Source organism: Rattus rattus, chromosome 7 (assembly GCF_011064425.1).
Source record: "Rattus rattus isolate New Zealand chromosome 7, Rrattus_CSIRO_v1, whole genome shotgun sequence".
Classification (NCBI taxonomy): Eukaryota; Metazoa; Chordata; class Mammalia; order Rodentia; family Muridae; genus Rattus; species Rattus rattus.
Window position 1 is genome coordinate 9,629,501 of NC_046160.1, and position 16,470 is coordinate 9,645,970.

At 45.6% G+C, this 16,470-nt stretch overlaps 1 protein-coding gene and 1 long non-coding RNA gene across 3 annotated transcripts; both read right to left on the reverse strand.

The window, feature by feature from the left end:
* Positions 1 to 1,294: 1,294 nt before the first annotated feature.
* LOC116905539 lies at positions 1,295 to 4,146 on the reverse strand. Of its 2 annotated transcripts, XR_004388549.1 has the most exons (3): positions 3,616 to 4,142; positions 1,626 to 1,802; positions 1,295 to 1,540 (listed from the first exon to the last, which is right to left on the reverse strand). It is a non-coding gene; the product is annotated as an uncharacterized LOC116905539 (long non-coding RNA). The 2 variants fall into 2 exon arrangements; XR_004388548.1 differs by having other exon boundaries at positions 1,295 to 1,802; positions 3,616 to 4,146.
* A 10,019-nt stretch (positions 4,147 to 14,165) lies between these two features.
* LOC116905537 (PRELI domain containing protein 3B-like) lies at positions 14,166 to 15,461 on the reverse strand. The gene is made up of 2 exons (XM_032908576.1): positions 14,759 to 15,461; positions 14,166 to 14,545 (listed from the first exon to the last, which is right to left on the reverse strand). The coding sequence occupies exon 1, from the start codon at positions 15,430 to 15,432 to the stop codon at positions 14,845 to 14,847; it is 588 nt and encodes a 195-aa protein (XP_032764467.1). The 5' UTR covers positions 15,433 to 15,461; the 3' UTR covers positions 14,166 to 14,545; positions 14,759 to 14,844.
* Between the last annotated feature and the right edge of the window lie 1,009 nt (positions 15,462 to 16,470).

Consider the following 16,470-nt stretch of genomic DNA (forward strand, 5'->3'; position numbering starts at 1 on the left):
CGGGTGGCTCTCTAGGCGCCAGGGAGTGGCTCTAAGATCCAGTGTCCCAAGCTCATCTTGTCAGCTCAGATCTGGCTGGTACCAGAAGCAACTGAGCCCACAGCAGGCCCACACATCCTTCCTCCCGAGCCAGCTATCCAATTAAGACGTACTATTAAAGGCACTCATTTTGCTTTCCCTCAACCGTTTGCCTCTCAACCAGTAGGAATCCCTTTTCTAAAAGGCAGGCAACACTTCAGCACTCAGGCATCTTGCCTCAAAAGCAGCATGGTCCATCGGGGAAAAAAAAAAAAAAGAGGGAGGGAAGTCAGAAATAAAAATTCCTAAATTAAGAGCCAACCCATAAAAGCAGGGCTTCCCTTAGCGCCTGGCTGGTGTGACATCACCATGGATTACTCAATGAAGATGGTGTCAGGGCAGCGGCTGGGTTATATGTGGAAATTCTCCCCCAGAAATAGAACTGCAGAAAATAAGGAGGGGTAGAAATCTCCTACTCTGCACGTGGGTATTTGGGGCCGAGTTCCTCGGGCAGAAAGCTGGGTGGGAATCTTCCCCCAAGACGGGCCCAGGTGCTTGGACTTGGTGGTAGAAATCACAACCGAGTTTTGCTTAGTTTGTTTTGCTCCCCTTCTCTGGAAGCCCTGGTAAGAACAGGATCATAAGCGTTTGTTTCAGATTCTGCCAAGTTTTGCTTCTGTGCATGGTAACTTGGGAAGAAGCAGCCCCCGTTATTTTCTAAGCCAGGCATTCTTGGCTTGTAGTCTCTGCTGGGACTCTACTTAGAGTATTTTAGACTCTCATTTATTAAGGCTTATAAGTGGAGGTGGAAGTCCTCAATTCTTTCAGAATAAATGTTGCCACCAGTCTCTCCACAGTTTTTTACTATAAACCTCCAAATTTACCATTTCAATCAATTGGATGCAATTAACAAACACACAACAACACACACACACACACACACACACACACACACACACACACACACACACATATTGTTTACCAGAAGGAGAAGAAGAAGAAGAAGAAGAGGAAGAAGAAGAAGAAGAAGAAGAAGAAGAAGAAGAAGAAGAAGAAGAAGAAGAAGAAGAAGAAGAAGAAGAAGAAGAAGAAGGAAGCTGGGTGCAGATGTTGGTGGCGCACGCCTTTAATCCCAGCACTTGGGGGCAGGGGCAGGTGGATCTCTGAGTTTGAGGCTAGCCTGGTCTACAGAATGAGTTCTAGGACACCCAGGGCTACACAGAGAAACCCTGTACCAGAAAAACAAAACAGAACCCATCTGTAATTCCCACAGTGGTCAAATTGGTCATGAATCTTTAATCTGGGAATAGAAACCCAGTGTATACTGAAAGCCCTTTATCAAGTGTGGGCAGCAAGTGTGGTAGAGAGGGCATGACTGCCAGGCATCCCTGTAGAGCCCTGACTTCACCTCCTGTTAGCAGTCTGAGCTCCAGTAGTGTCCTGAATCTCCATCACCATAATCTCTTCATCTTTGAAGTAGGGATAATGGCCGTTCCAGTCTCAGGGGAAAAGCTTCAGTGAGCTAAAATAGGTAAAAAATTTAGTGGCGTTCCTGGCGCCCAGTAAACAAGTACAGAAAGTACCATGGTTTATAGTACAATAATTACCCTGCAACCAGCATTGTGTAGTGAATGGCGGTAAGAATAACTGGAGTCTTCAGCCAACAATTCTTCCCTGTGAAAGTCTTCAATGCCCAGAGTTGGAGTCTGTTTTAATTGAAGTAATTAGCTCATGGTGCCCGTGCTTGATCAGGTTTGCCCTCTTCCTTGGTTAGGAAAATAACCCTGGTGAGAAGAAAAGGGTCCTGTGTGACCACTAAGGCATCTGGGCCAGTGAGATGGCTCAGCAGATAAAGGCCTTTGCCTCCAAGCCTGACTATCTGAATTCTATCCCTGGGACTTAACCTGGTAGGAGAGACCTGACTCTTTGCCCTTTGACCTTTGACCCCCCGGTCGGGTTCATGCCACTTCCTGGCAAATAAATAAATGAATGAATGGTGCTGTTTGTTTTGTTTTTTTAAGAGATACTGGCTGACTTTGGTAGTATATACCTATGAGCCCAGAACTTAGAAGGCTGAGTCAGAAGGATCATGAGTTCAAGGCCAGCCTCTGTACAGAGTGAGTTCTAGGCCAGGAAGATCCACTTAGCCAGTCTGGAAAAGGCAAACAAACAAACAAACAAACACAAAACAAACACAAAGCAGTCCCCCACCCCCACAAACCAAAAGAAAACCCTACAAACAAACAGAAATAAACCAGGGGCTAAGGATGTAGTTCAGTTGGAAGAGTGCTTATCCAGCATAAGACCTCATCTCAAACACGAACAGGGGCTGCAGACCTGGCCCAGTGGTTAAGAGCATTTGCTTCTCTTGTAGAGGGCCAGAGCTTGGTTCCTAGCACTCAAGCCAGGAAGCTCACAACTGCCCACAACAACGGAACAACGGAGTAAGAGCAGCAGAAAAGTACAAGGACAGGCTGTTGAGAGGGTGCGTGGGCTGCAACCTGACAGTGGGAGTTGGGTCCTGAGATCTACCTGGTAGAAGAGAGGAGTGACCCCTGGAAGTTGCCCTCTGACCTCCACACTCGGGCTGTGGCATTTATCGGAACACACGCATGCACAAATAACAGATAAATGTAATAAAAGTTTTAAGGAAGAGATAATCTGGCTGAAGGTTTCTTTGTGGTATAATGTGGATTTAGCATGCAACATGCCCTAGGTTAAACCTCCAGAATTTAAAAAAAAAAAAAGGTAGTACATGCACTTGGGGGTGGGGGGTGGTGGAAGAGGGTCCTTCTTAGAAGAAGAAAAAGCCCACAATTCTCAAATTCTCAGCAGCTTGTTGTGGGAAGAGGCAATTACTAACAGATTTAGACTAAGGCTGTTTTCCCTCCCCACCACCCTCCTTTAAGAGCTGTTCCAAGGTGATAAAACCCTAAGAGGAGAGAGGAGGAGAGAACAGGGCATAGAGACTTGAAGTTTGCTATGGCTCAGTCTGAGGGTAGCTAAGTTCATCTTTCTTCAGGAACTCTGAAGGCAAGGACCAAGCTGGTGAATGCCAGCTGAGTATCTCCCTGTAGCAGGATACAAGGGAGCAGGGACAAGGGTGGGCTGAAACGTATGTCGTGAGGACATGGCGAAGGTGGTCCACTAGGAAGCAGTCAGGCTTAGAGTTTTGTCTTTTGCGGTGCTCTGTCCGCCGCACTTTTTATAGCAATGGCTTCCCTCTGTGACCTTGGTGTTGCAGGTGTATGCTACCTCACACTTGACGACTGAAAACACCTCATATGGATTAGTCTCCTGATCTAGAAGTCTTCAAGCCTGAAATGGAGGCACCAGTGGGGGCAGCGCTTTTCGGGAGGTTCGAATCCAGCAGCAAATATTCTCTTAGCCTTCTCAGATTGCGAAGGCTGCCTGCATTCCTTGGCCCCTCCAACCTCACTGCAGTCCTCACTCCTCTGACTCTCCTGCTTTGCTCCTGCCCTTATAAGGACCTTCGTGATTACAGCGTGCTTTCCAGGCTAATCCAGGGTAATCTCTCCATCTCAAGGTCTCTAGCTTAATCATATCTGCAAAGACCATGTAAGGAAACAGACTCACAGGTTCCAAGATGTAGGCATTCTTGGAGATCATTATTCTGTCTACTGCAGCCCTCAGGCCACCATCGGTGTCACATCTAGGGAAGGTGGCAGCTCTGAGTCACAGGCCGGAGTCCACGGTACCCAGCACGCAGATTAGGAGCAGGTGAATGAGGAAGAACCAGCTAGCAAGGGACTGGCTCTGCGAGTGGAAAACCAACTCCCTTTCTGCAAACACACTTGTGAAAGTCTACGAGCAGCAGCAGAGGCACGAAGCAGACTCTGCCCTGAGTACAGACAGTGACTGTCCAGGCAGCAGATAGATTGGCTAAAAACTCAAGCCCAGGGCCAGCCGGATGATTTGGTGGCTTGCCACACAAACTCGATGACCTGAGTTCAATCCCCAGAAAACATGCGAAAGCAGGAGAAAGCGAACTCTGCAATATGCACGCAGCACACAAAAAAATTAAAAACAGCCACCGCGACCAAAAACTCCAGCCAGTTCGTTAATCGCCGTGCCTGGTTTCTGGCAGGTGTGCAATTCAATAAGACCCATCCATTATTAATAGCAACAGGGACCCAGAGCCCCAGCTGCCTGGGGAGGCAGCCACAAAGCCCTGACCCTGAGGAAATAGAAGAGCTGTTGGAAGAGGGAAAGGTTACGAGGCAGGTGTGCGGAGGTAAAGTTTCAAACGCTATCGTAAAGTCTTCCCGTACCGCCAAGGAGGAAGTATCTGGCCGGTTCTTTAGCAGCAGTCAAGAAGGAAATATTCCTGTGGTTTTTCTGTGGGGGAAGAAAGTAATAAATCTTTGTGTTGAGGGAACACCTTTCTGTGGTACAGCTCCAGAGGGATGGGCTACTCTAAACGCCTACGTGCCTGGATGTTTTTGTTAACGCCAAGCAGTTGGGAAGGGTCAGGTAGATCCCTGCAAGGCAGGGACAAAGTTCAGGAACAAATGACACATGTTCTGTTGACTTCCTTAGGGGACAGAGGTTTAGAAGAGAGGTATTACTCTGGGGTGAACTGTCTCTGGAAGCATCTCCCTATGGATTCACTGATATGTAGAAGAAAAGGAGAAGCCTTTGCTCTGAAGGAGACCTTCCGTGCTACGCAAGAGTTCTTGGTGCTTGCACACCGCTCTGGGCGTGTGTTGGACGGGTGGGGTGCGGTGGTGACAACTGATAATTAACTATGATAAGAGGAACAGAGACAGACAGAGCAGAGTAAAGGGCTCTGCACTGGCAGCGGACTGCCTGCTGATGCCAGTGTCAGAAAAGCCAGACCTAATAATCGAGTATGTGTGCATAGATCAGAGAAGAGCAAAGTGGGCAGAGACATAAATCATGAAGACACCCCCAACGCATTTCCAGCGGGGGAGCTGAAGTCTACAGAAACTGAGCTCGTCTTAGCAAGGGCTGGGCGTAGGGCCGGTCTGCTTATCAGGCGCTGTCCATCTTGTTAGGCATAGCCCTCACCTCACTCCAGCTCCTGGCGGCTCTTCTGTGTAAGTGACCTAACCCCTGGCACACTCTTGCATAAAGTGAAGAAAAGCCGGAAGAAGGCAACAGCAGAAAAGAACAGGAGTTAAGTGAAGGGAAAGTTCACAGACCCTTGTGCCGGTCAAGTGGCTGGTGATCTGGGTCAGAGGCCTGGCCACACACAGGTAGTGGCCTATTTGGGATTTTGGGGAGTTGGGCTGGGTTTGTCAGCTTGTCCTTGAGGCAAAGGCATTCCACAAACTGTGCTTGTGACCTTCCACTTAAGAATTAAAAAATAACCGCATCATCATTTTTGTGCACGAAGGCATGTATGGATGTATGTGTGTGTGTATGTGTGTGTGTGTGTGTGTGTGTGTGTGTGTGTTATTGCTTCCTACCATGCCAGTTCTAGAGATCAAACTCAGGTCTTGAGGCTTGTGTGACAAGCAACTTTACCCACTGAGCTACTCCTCCAACTCTTAGGCCCCACTTTTACCGAGGTGAACGTGACCTGCTTTAAGTTCTCCTGAGTCTAGATGTGCAGAGTAAGTGAAGACTGCAAAGGCTGAACACTCAGAACAAAAGAAATTAAAAATTGAAAACCCTTCACTGCGGTTACCGTACGTGAAGACCAGTTCCTGTCTGTTCTACACGCATGCTAGTAGACCCAGACACTGGATTTTCCAAAATGTTTCTGCAGAATAGTGTCTATTTTTAAGGTACTCCCTTTACCTGGAACTTGACAATAGTCCTTTAAAAATTAGTTAAGAAGAGAAATGGATGTGCAGACAAGGAAGTGATGCCAAAGCCCTTTTAAAGTCTCCTGAGTGTCCAAAAAAGAGAAGAAAAGCCATCCCCTCCCATGCCTGCCATTCACTTCTCCCTGCAAGGGCTGCAGGCTTCCTGTCTACTGCTTACTCTGGATGGCTGAGCCCCTTTTCACTGTGAAAATGCAAATCACAGTATTCTTAGGGGCAGGAGGGCGTTTCTGATTTTTTTCCCTCAGGGGAGTTTATGATCCCAAGTATTGCTCTGTTGACTGTAATTCCATGAAATAAAAAGTATAGTTTCCACGGTTTATTGAATGAATGTAGATAACGACTAACCAGTTGCTACTAAGGAACTAGTGGTTCCTGCTGAGGTTGTTAGAGAGAGAAGCCGTGCTCGCCGGAGATGAAAGCTGAAGTACTGAGGAATGAAACACTGTTGCATTTGCCCTGCACTTTTCAAAAACTCAGGCAAGGGATGGAGAGACCGCTCAGTGGGTAAAGGTTCTTGCCAACCAGTCTGATGGCCCAAGTCCCACCCCTGGGGCCCACAGAGTACAAGAAGCCAACTGACGCTGTGCATATCTTTCTTCCCCAGTGGAAGGGTCTGAAATTTTTCATGATTTAAAAAGGTAAGAGAGCCAGGCAGTGGTGCCACACTCTAATTGCAGCTCTCGGGAGACAGAGGCAGGTGAGTTCGAGGCCAGTCTGGTCTACAGCGCAGACCTGAATCACACAACAGAGAAACCATGTTTCAAAAACCACAAATCAATCAAACAAACAAACCAAAAGCCCCAAAACCAATCCCACCCCCCCCAAACAAAAATTAATTTGTAATCCATTCTTGAGTCTGTTGTTACACAGTGAAGCAGAGAGCCCAGCATGGGGAATTTGAGGATGGGAGTTTTTGCCAGATGACTTCAGCAAAGAAATGCTTTTGATGGATTCTTTCTGGAGAATGGAGCCACCAGGGTTTCCAAGAAAAGGGATGGTGAATTGAGTAATGACAGTTCATGGTCCTGTCCACAGGGCTCCTAGGAAGTTGTGGAAGGGAACAGAGATGCCTGTGGAGTTCACTCCTGACTTGCACAATGCAGGAAAGACGCATGCAAGTCAGGTCCACTCGGCCCCTTGACACCGATAGTGGCATTGACTCACGCCTCATACTCTTGGCTATGGGCAGGACTAAGTGGTCATTGCAGGTCTGCCCTGAGTCTTGGCTGTCTGGATGTGGGATTTTCAGAAGCTTAGTGTCTTCAGGAAAACATTGCAACAGGGGACTGTGTAGGACTGTCATGTAGCGTGCAGCCCGTCTCTGGAGTGATTCTGAAGCCAGCAGGGAGGGAGGGAATGCAATTCGGGAAGATCTCTTCCCAGCCTCTCACTGGCTCCTAGGGTGGGGTTAGAAGTTGGCTTCTGGGTGACCACACCCAGCTTCCTGGCTACAGAGACATCCTCGACAGCTGTTGTCTGTGTTTGGCTTTCAACTTGGCTCCCTTAACCTGGCTTGCAGAAGCCATTTAGAGAGGAAAACTGAGACACTGGTGATTGGGTCTTATCTTTCTTAGACCCCCTCCTCATAGCCCTGCAGCTACACGTGTATCTCAGGCTTAGGGTGTAGGTCTTTGGTCTGCACCAGGGTTTGGAGGACCTCTTCACAAGCTCACTATATAAGGCGTGGGAGGAGTTGACAAGCATATATACATACATACATATACATATACATATACGTATATTTATGTGTGTGTGTGTGTGTGTGTGTGTGTGTGTGTGTGTGTGTAGGCTTTAATAGAATAAAGAATAGGACATTCTTACATCATTTGGATCATTCCAGATTATGAGAACACAGTGAGTGATGTTTTAGAAACTATCTTCTTGTGGACCTTGCTTTTTTTTTTTTCCAACTGGGTCTCAAACCCCTACATTCTTGCTTCTGACTTCTAAATACTCGTGTTATAGGAGGCATGTACTTGTATGGTTGACTGAAATGTCTTTGCCTTTCTACATCATAAATTAGCTCTCTGTAAACTAGTCTGTCCTTGAACTCACAGAGCTCTGCCAGCCTTTGCCTCCCAAGTGCTGGGATTAAAGGCAAGTGCCACCACCACCCAGTAATCTTTCCTTTCCTTTTTTTCTTTTGTCTTTTAAAGATTTATTTATTTATTCTATGTGAGTACACTGTGACTGTCTTTAGACACACCAGAAAAGGGCATCAGATCCCATTACAGATGGCTATGAGCCACCATGTGGGTGCTGGGATTTGAACTCAGGACCTCTGGAAGAGCAATCAGTGCTCTTAACCACTGAGACATCTCCCCAACCCCATAAATTAATCTTACCAATCAAGATATAACCTATGGGGCTGGAAAGATCGATGCTCGCTGATCGAGTATAAGGACCTGAGTCTGAAGATCCTTCATCCCTTTAAAATTCTGAATGCAGTCATATTTGTGCCTGCAAATCCAGTGTTGTGAGGGTGTGTGTGTGTGTGTGTGTGTGTGTGTGTGTGTGTGTATGTGTGTGTGTGTATGAGAGTGGCTGAACTTGCCTTTGTCAAAAAGGGACTTATTTATAATGAGGTGACCAGGGTGGAGGGATATGAGGATAACAAATAGAAAATACATCATAGATCAAAAAAAAAAAAAGGCAGTTTGAGGGTGGGGTGTTGTGATGGTTAAACTCAGTTGTCAATGTGATGACATATAGAATCATCCAGGAAGCCGGGCCTCTGAGCTTGCCTGTGGGAAGTTGTCTTGGTTAGGTTACTTAAGGTAGAAGGCTCTGTCCATAGTGGGTGGCGTCATCCCCTAGCTGGGATGCTACACACTCTACAACAAGGAAAATAAGAGCTGGACACAAAGCACTCCTCTCTCTCTGCCTTTGGACTGCAGACACAATATGAACAGTTACCTGAAGCTCCTGCCGCCATGGTAAACTATGAGCCAAGACGGCACTTCCTTTAATGACTTCGTCAGGGTGCCTCACCACAACAGGAAACACAACTGAGAAAGGGTTGGTGCTGAGTGTTTACAAAGAGGAACAAACTCAAAGCTTCATTGGTCTAGTTGAGCTAGGTGTCGGGAGGGGGAGCAAGAGAGAAACCACAAAAGGTACCTCAGTCATCTTTCCCTGCATTTCCTCACACAGACATTGTCTCTGAAGTTATCCTTTTATTTACATCCCATCCTCTCCTTGGAGGCAGCTGAACAATCCACCCAGAGGAATGACTAAAATTACTACTGATTTAATGATAAATGGATTGATGGAGGCAAGGTCTGGCTGTCGTCCAAATTGGCCTCAAACTCACAACCGAAGGTTCTGCCGCATCCTCTCAGGCATGTGGATTCCTGATTTAAAATTAATTAAATAAAATTAATTCTTGCCTAAATTAATTGATCGTAGGATGCTTTCCTTTGGAAACGCACGCGCGCGCGCGCGCACGCACACACACACACACACACACACACACACACACACACACACCCCAAAACAAAGAAACCCCCAAACCAAAGCAGGCTGGAGAGATGGTTCATTGCAAACGTGAGGACTGATTTTAGATCCCTAGTGTCCACTTAAACATGCTGAGCATCTGTAATCCTAGGTCTGGGGAGGGAGAACCACAAGGATCCCTGGGGGCTTGCTGGCTTGCTAGCCTAGCCAAATTGATGATGAGTATTAGGTTCAGTGAGAGACCTTGCCCCAAAAGATAAGGCAGAGAGTTGTAGAGGAAGACACCCGATATCAACTTCTGTCCTCCACATGCATATACTCATATATACTCAGAAACATATGCACATATACAAACACAGGCACGTGCACGCATGCACACACACAGACACACCCCACAGGTGTAAAACCAAACCAAAACAATGTAACACAAAACACACAACATGTAGGCATGAACAAAAGACAACGTAAGACAATGTAACACAAAGAAACTTTTACACAGGGAAACATCTACCTTCCCCCCAAAGACAGTCTTCTCTCAACACCAAGTCCTTTAGGGTAGCTTCCGGCCAAATCCGGATCCAGGCAGCCAGTATTTAATTGAGTAAGACAGATTTGTCTGCAGCCTGGAAGGGTTTTCTGGAGAAGAGGCCACGAGTCAGGGTTAATCACGGCATGGCTTAAACCGTAGACTGTGGATGGAACTTGAAAAAGGCAGGTTGCTGATCGCTGTGTGGTCAGCTGAACCATGACCCTTAGATCTTCGAAGGGAAGAAAGAAAAACTTTGCCGTTGTCTTCAGGGTGCAGAATCTGTGGTGAAAATGAATGTTTGGGTTGAAGGCAGCTCTTGCCCCACAACCCCATGTTGTGTATTAGCAGGTCAGAATAGAAATGTAAATGTGTAGTCTGTCCACACACCTCCTGGGAAAAACAAAACCGAGCAAACAAATGTGATAGGCTCTGAGTTAGGAAACTTAGGAAACTTCGTCCCAGCTTGATTCCATTCAGACGCGTCTCATTCGTTTTCAGTACGCTGGAATCTGATAGTGTTTACCTCAAGGGCAGGTCCACAGATTAGATGAGACAGTGTGGTTAGAATAGCCCAGCTTAGTTTCCAGATTCAAGGAGATTTCACTGTTCTCTTCCCGAATCTCTTAAACCTACAAAGGGGACTATGTAAGACAGTGTGGTTCACAAGCCGGGCTGCACACTTAAATCCCTAGGTGAGTTAATAAAAAGACATCCTGATGCCTGGTTTAAGCCTGCAGGGAGCCTGGATTAACTGGGTGAGTATGTGACCTGGTCACGAGGATGCTAAGAAACACCAGAAATGAGCAGAGCTACAATCCGTGTGTGTGTGTGTGTGTGTGTGTGTGTGTGTGTGTGTGTGTGTGTGTGTGTGATGTTGATGTGCATGAGTGTGCGAGCTGGTGGAGGTTAGAGAACAACCTCCGGAGTTGGTTTGCACTTTTTATCTTGTTCAAGGCAGCTCTCTTGCTCACTCTGCATTTGCCAGGCTGGCTTCTGAGCTCCTGGGGACACTGCTGTCTCTGCTTCCCACCCAATGCAGGCTTCTTAGGTCACTCGTGCACGTTACTGCCTCAGACTCTGTCTTCCAGCCCCAAGGCCACAAGTTTCCTGGGAGATTTGAGTAGGTTTCTCTCACCCTCTCCTCTCAATCAAGAGCAAGAAGCTGACGATCTGTGAGGAAATGGGATGGCATTGCCCCATAGTGATTGACAATGTCACCCCACTGACTGACCTGACATTGGGACACACTCCATGCAACACCAGCAAATATACTTTTTTTTTTTTTCTTTCTTTTTTTTTTTTTTTTTAGGAGCTGGGCACTGAACCCAGGGGCCTTGCGCTTATAAGCAAGCGCCTACCACTGAGCTAAATCCCCAACCCCAAATATACTTTTTTTTTTTTTTTTTTTTTTTGTTCTTTTTTTTGGGAGCTGGGGATCAACCCAGGGCCTTGCGCTTCCCTAGGCAAGCGCTCTACCACTGAGCTAAATCCCCAACCCCCAAATATACTTTTCTAAGACAGAACATTTTGTAGGTCGTAGAACTACAAACCTAGTTTTAAGAAATTTAAAAAGGGGGCTGGAGAGATGGCTCAGCGGTTAAGAGCACTGACTGCTCTTCCAGAGGTCCTGAGTTCAATTCCCAGCACCCACATGGTGGCTCACAACCATCTGTAATGGGATCCGATGCCCTCTTCTGGTGTGTCTGAAGACAGCTACAGTGTACTTATATATAATAAATGAATAAATCTTAAAAAAAAAAAAAAGAAACTTAAAAAGGGCTGGGAAGATGGCTCAGCGGTGAAGAGCACTGACTGTCCTTCCAGAGGTCCTGAGTTCAATTCCCAACAACCACACGGTGGCTCACAACCATCTGCAATGGGGGATCTGATGCCCTCTTCTGGTGTGTCTGACATACATGTACTCACATACATGAAATAAATAAATCTTTATAAAAAGAAATTTAAAAAGATTAAAGTTAAATCAAATGTGTCTTCTGATTCCAATGAAATTAAACTAAATACTGATAAGAGAAAGTTATCTGAGGACTAGGGATGTAGCTCAGAGGTCTAGTGTTTGCCTAGCATGTGTGGGGTCCTGGTGTCAGCTTCCAGCACCCTAAGTAAACAAAGGCAACAACAGAAGACAAAGCAAACCAACAAACAAAGTTATCTGGGATATGGTCTATTATTTGGGAGCCAAATTATATGTTTTTTTTTCTTTTTCTTTTTTTCGGAGCTGGGGACTGAACCCAGGGCCTTAGCGCTTGGCTAGCAAGCTCTCTACCACTGAGCTAAATCCCCAACCCAAATTATATATTTACTTCTAAGTAATTCATAGATTAAGGAAATCAAAAGAAAAATCTAAAAGGTTTTAGAAATCAATAAAAAACTCAATCAAGCTTTATGAGGGTCATCTAATACACATTCACAAAGAAATTTCTGGCACTATACACCTACATTAGAAATTAAGAGCCAGGCTTGGTAGCTCATACCTGCAACCACAGCACTTGGCAGACAGAGGCAGGAGGATCGCTATGAGTTTGTGGCCACCCTGGTCTTCAGAGCAAGTCCCAGAACAGCCAGGGTTCCATGGATAAACCCTGACTCAAAAAACCAAACCGAAGGAAACCAAACCAAAAATAAACAGATCAATCAATCAATCAATCAATCATCAATATAAAACAATAGCAACAACCACAAACCAACCCAAAATGAACAACAGCTAACATGGTAGCTGACATTTGCCATCTCGGTATTCAGAGTCGTGAAAGGAACATTATGATAGAAAAAGTATTGTAACATTATGAAAAACCAATATGCCAATACATTTTAGCAATCCAGACAAAATTCCCTCACATATTCGAATCATCGAAGCTGGTTAAAAAAGATCCAGACACACGTTTCTTTCATGTGGTGTATGTATGTGCTTCTACACGTGTGTAGACGTGCATGGGGAGGCTACAGGTTGAAGGTAGGTCCCTTCCTTGACCCCTCTCCACTTTGAACTGAAGAAACTTAATATTACTACATTGATTAAATACTTTAAATTAATGATTAAGACCTGCACAAGTGGCCATTGGGGAAAATTAAATGAATACGACTATTATAAGCATAGTAGAGTGGTATGCTGGCTGGCCTTATGTCATCTTGACTAGAGTTATCTGAAAGGAGGGAAACGCCTTAAAATTCAAGGCACTTATTGATGGGGGAGGGCCCAGCCCATTGTGTGTGGGGGGCATCTCTAGGCTGGTGGCCCCGGGTTCTATAAGAAAGCAGGTTGAGCAAGCCATGAGGAGCAAGCCAGTAAGCAGCATCCTCCATGGCCTCTGCATCAGCTCCTGCCTCCAGGTTCCTGCCCTGCCTGAGTTCCTGTCCGGACTTTATTTGATGATGAACAGGAGTATAAAGCAGAGCACTGACTGCTCTTCCAGAGGTCCTGAGTTCAGTTCCCAGCAACCCCATGGTGGCTCACAACCCTCTGTAATGAGATCTGATGCCCTCTTCTGGTGGGTCTGAAGACAGCTACAGTGTATATAATAAATATTTTTTTTAAAAGAAACTTTAACTAAAACAAGTGGCTAATAGAAATACCAAAATATTGATCTGGAGAGATGGCTCATCGGTTAAGAGCATTGTTCTTCCTGCAGACTAGGATTCACTCCCGGCACCCTCATTGTGGCTCACAACTATCTGTAACTCCAGTTCCAAAGATCTGACATGCTCACATAGACATACATTCAGGCAAAGCACCAATGCACATAAAATTAAAAATTGGGGGATGGGGTGGGGGCTGGAGTGATGGCTCAGCGGTTAAGAGCACTGTCTGCTCTTCCAGAGGTCCTGAGTTCAATTCCCAGCAACCCCATGGTGGCTCACAACCATCTGCAATGGGATCTGATGCCCTCTTCTGTCATTCAGGCATACATGGAAATAAAGCACTCATGTATATAAATAAATAAACCTTAAATAAAAGAAATACAAAAATATCAGCTTCTAGAGGGACTGTGGAGTGACTAGAACTCATTCACGGCTGCTGGGCAAGTGAAATGGTACAACTACTTTCAAAAACAGTTTGGCAACTTCTCTAAAAAAAGTAAGAACTTATGGTTGGGCAGTGGTGATGGACACTTTTAATTCCAGCACTTAGGAGGTAAAAGCAGATAGATTTCTGAGTTCCAGGCTAGCCTGGTTTACAGAGCAAGTTTCAGACCAGTCAGGGCTACACAGAGAAAAATCCTGCCTCAAATAAACAAACAAAAACAGATAAACTTATCATTGCCACATTTTCATATTTACTTGGAACTTTAATTTTGTTCAAAACCTACTTCTTTTTTTTTTTTTACAAATTCAAGGAAGGGAATGCCTTTACTGAGTCACAAAATTTGGCAAATCAATATAGTACCCGTTAATACAATAGAATACTATTTTTGCTGGAGTCATATATCACCTTAGTGCTAATTTTCACTCCAAAAATATCATTTAAGAACCAATCCAAACACTGGTTTCCAGCAGGGCAGGTTATTTTATACAAATTAATGTCACTTAAAATTTTACAATTTCTGTTTGTAAAGTGAGTTCCTCATGCAGTCGGTTCTGGTTCACAGCAGCGGGCAGCTGTGTGGACAGGAGGGTGGCTGGGCTCTGTTCTGCTTGGTCCACAGCCAGGTAGTGTTCCAGTATCAGGAGCTTTAAGAGACTCCAGATCAACACCGATTTCTTCTAAGTACTTAAACAACAACAACAACAACAACAACAACAACAACAAACCCGTTAACTGTTCACATGAACACAGCCTCTCCCAGTCAGTCCTCTCAGTCCTAGCCTCAGAGGATCCCTTTGATTTAGAAGCTCTGGATCTTTTGTTTTGATCCAAAGTCACAGCTTTACCCCAGCTCATAAAAAAAACAAAACAAAACAAAAACAAAACAAAAAAAACTACCTAAAATAATTGTCTTTTAAATAACAAATGATATGATGCCAGCTTGAGAGTCCTGGGGCCCCGAGGCTGCACACCAATTTCCACTGTCATTTGTCCACTAATGCTGCTGCCGCCGCCATTGGTGTCCTTATGCTTCCTCTTGCTGATGCTGCCAACTCTTCAATCTCAGCGTTCAGTTTATGTATCACCCACTCCATTGCTTCTCGGCCTTTGTTAGCATTGGAAGATATGGTGCTTGCCATGAGTCCTTCAAGGTAGCTGCTAAGGCTGACCCCCTTCACAGTGATGAGGGCTTCCTGGGTTAAGACAGTTTTCTCTGGGTCCTGAGGGTGTGGCTTGTAGGTAAGCCTCTCATCCACTGAGACCATATTTGTAAATGAGATGTTGATGGACTTGAGCTCCATCGTCCTTCTTATCGGGTCAACTACAGAATGCTCTTGCACGTATGTTTTCGTTCTTGCTGCACCAATAAGAGACTTCACAATGGAAGGCAGGCCCCACTCTGTGCTGAGCAGTCTGTGGCTGTGCAACTTTCCAGAGGGATCGACATGTCTGTCCAGCACATCAACGCCAACCACGCTTGGGTTCATGGGGTTTGGGTATTTCTGCATTGCAGCTGTAGTAACTGTTTCCCATGGATGGTCAAAGACGTGCTCCGAAGTCCAGATCTTCATGGTGCCAGCCGCCTGCCCGGTGTCCCTCAGTGTCCCAAAACCTACTTCTAACGATGGTTCTTAAGTGCTTTGACTTCCTTTCTAGCCCACTACCCACCAGAGGTAGTGGAAAAGAAAGGAGATGGGGAACTGGACCTGTTTAGAAAGGTTCTCTGGAGCAACTCCTGTCTGTCTTGTCTGGAAATAGGCATATTCAGTTCATAGGTCAGCAGCGGCAGCTCGAAGCACTTCATGGCTATACCAGCAGTCCAGTTTGGTAGAGTTGGGATAGCAAACATGAAACAGCAGTGGTGGCACTACCTAGCAGAGACAGCCAGGCCTCAGCTGAATCAGCACGAGTCAGCAGGAGGAAGAAGAAGAAGGAGAAGAAGAAGAAGAAGAAAAAGAAGAAGGAGAAGGAGAAGGAGAAGGAGAAGGAGAGGAAGGAGAAGAAGAAGAAGTGTTGGGCAGCTAGTTCTATAAACAAGACAAGTTCCTCTCACTGTCCACTGAGTCCTATTTATACTCCTCCAAACATCGCTGTGTCCTCCATGTGTCTTGCCTCGCCACATGAGTCTGTCTCAGCTGACATCACTCTGCCAATCAGCCCGAGTCTGCAGGAGCAGCAAGAAGCTGCAGCATGCCACCACAAGTTTTTTGGTGTATTTCTCTTTATGGAATCCAGACAAGAGGAGCTCAACTATGCAATGTAAGTTGGACCGATACATGGATGTTGTTAGCAAAATATCTTTCATCACGTGTCCTTTCACGGGCTTGCTTTAGCAGAACATCCTTTCACCTGTGTCCGCTACAGGAAGTTCACGTGTTTGCCCCAGCAAAATGCCATCCAGCACAACTTTCCAAAAATCCTTAAGCTTCCAGTTCATTTACTCAAATATTAGAAAATTTACACATCTTTATCTGTCCATGAAGGCTTTTAGTACATCATTCATAGTTGACCCAAATGAGAAACATCCCAAATGTGTTTCAGCCACAAATGGTTACATTTGTAGCATTGTACAATGAAATATTACCTAGCAACCACAGGCCATGCAGTTA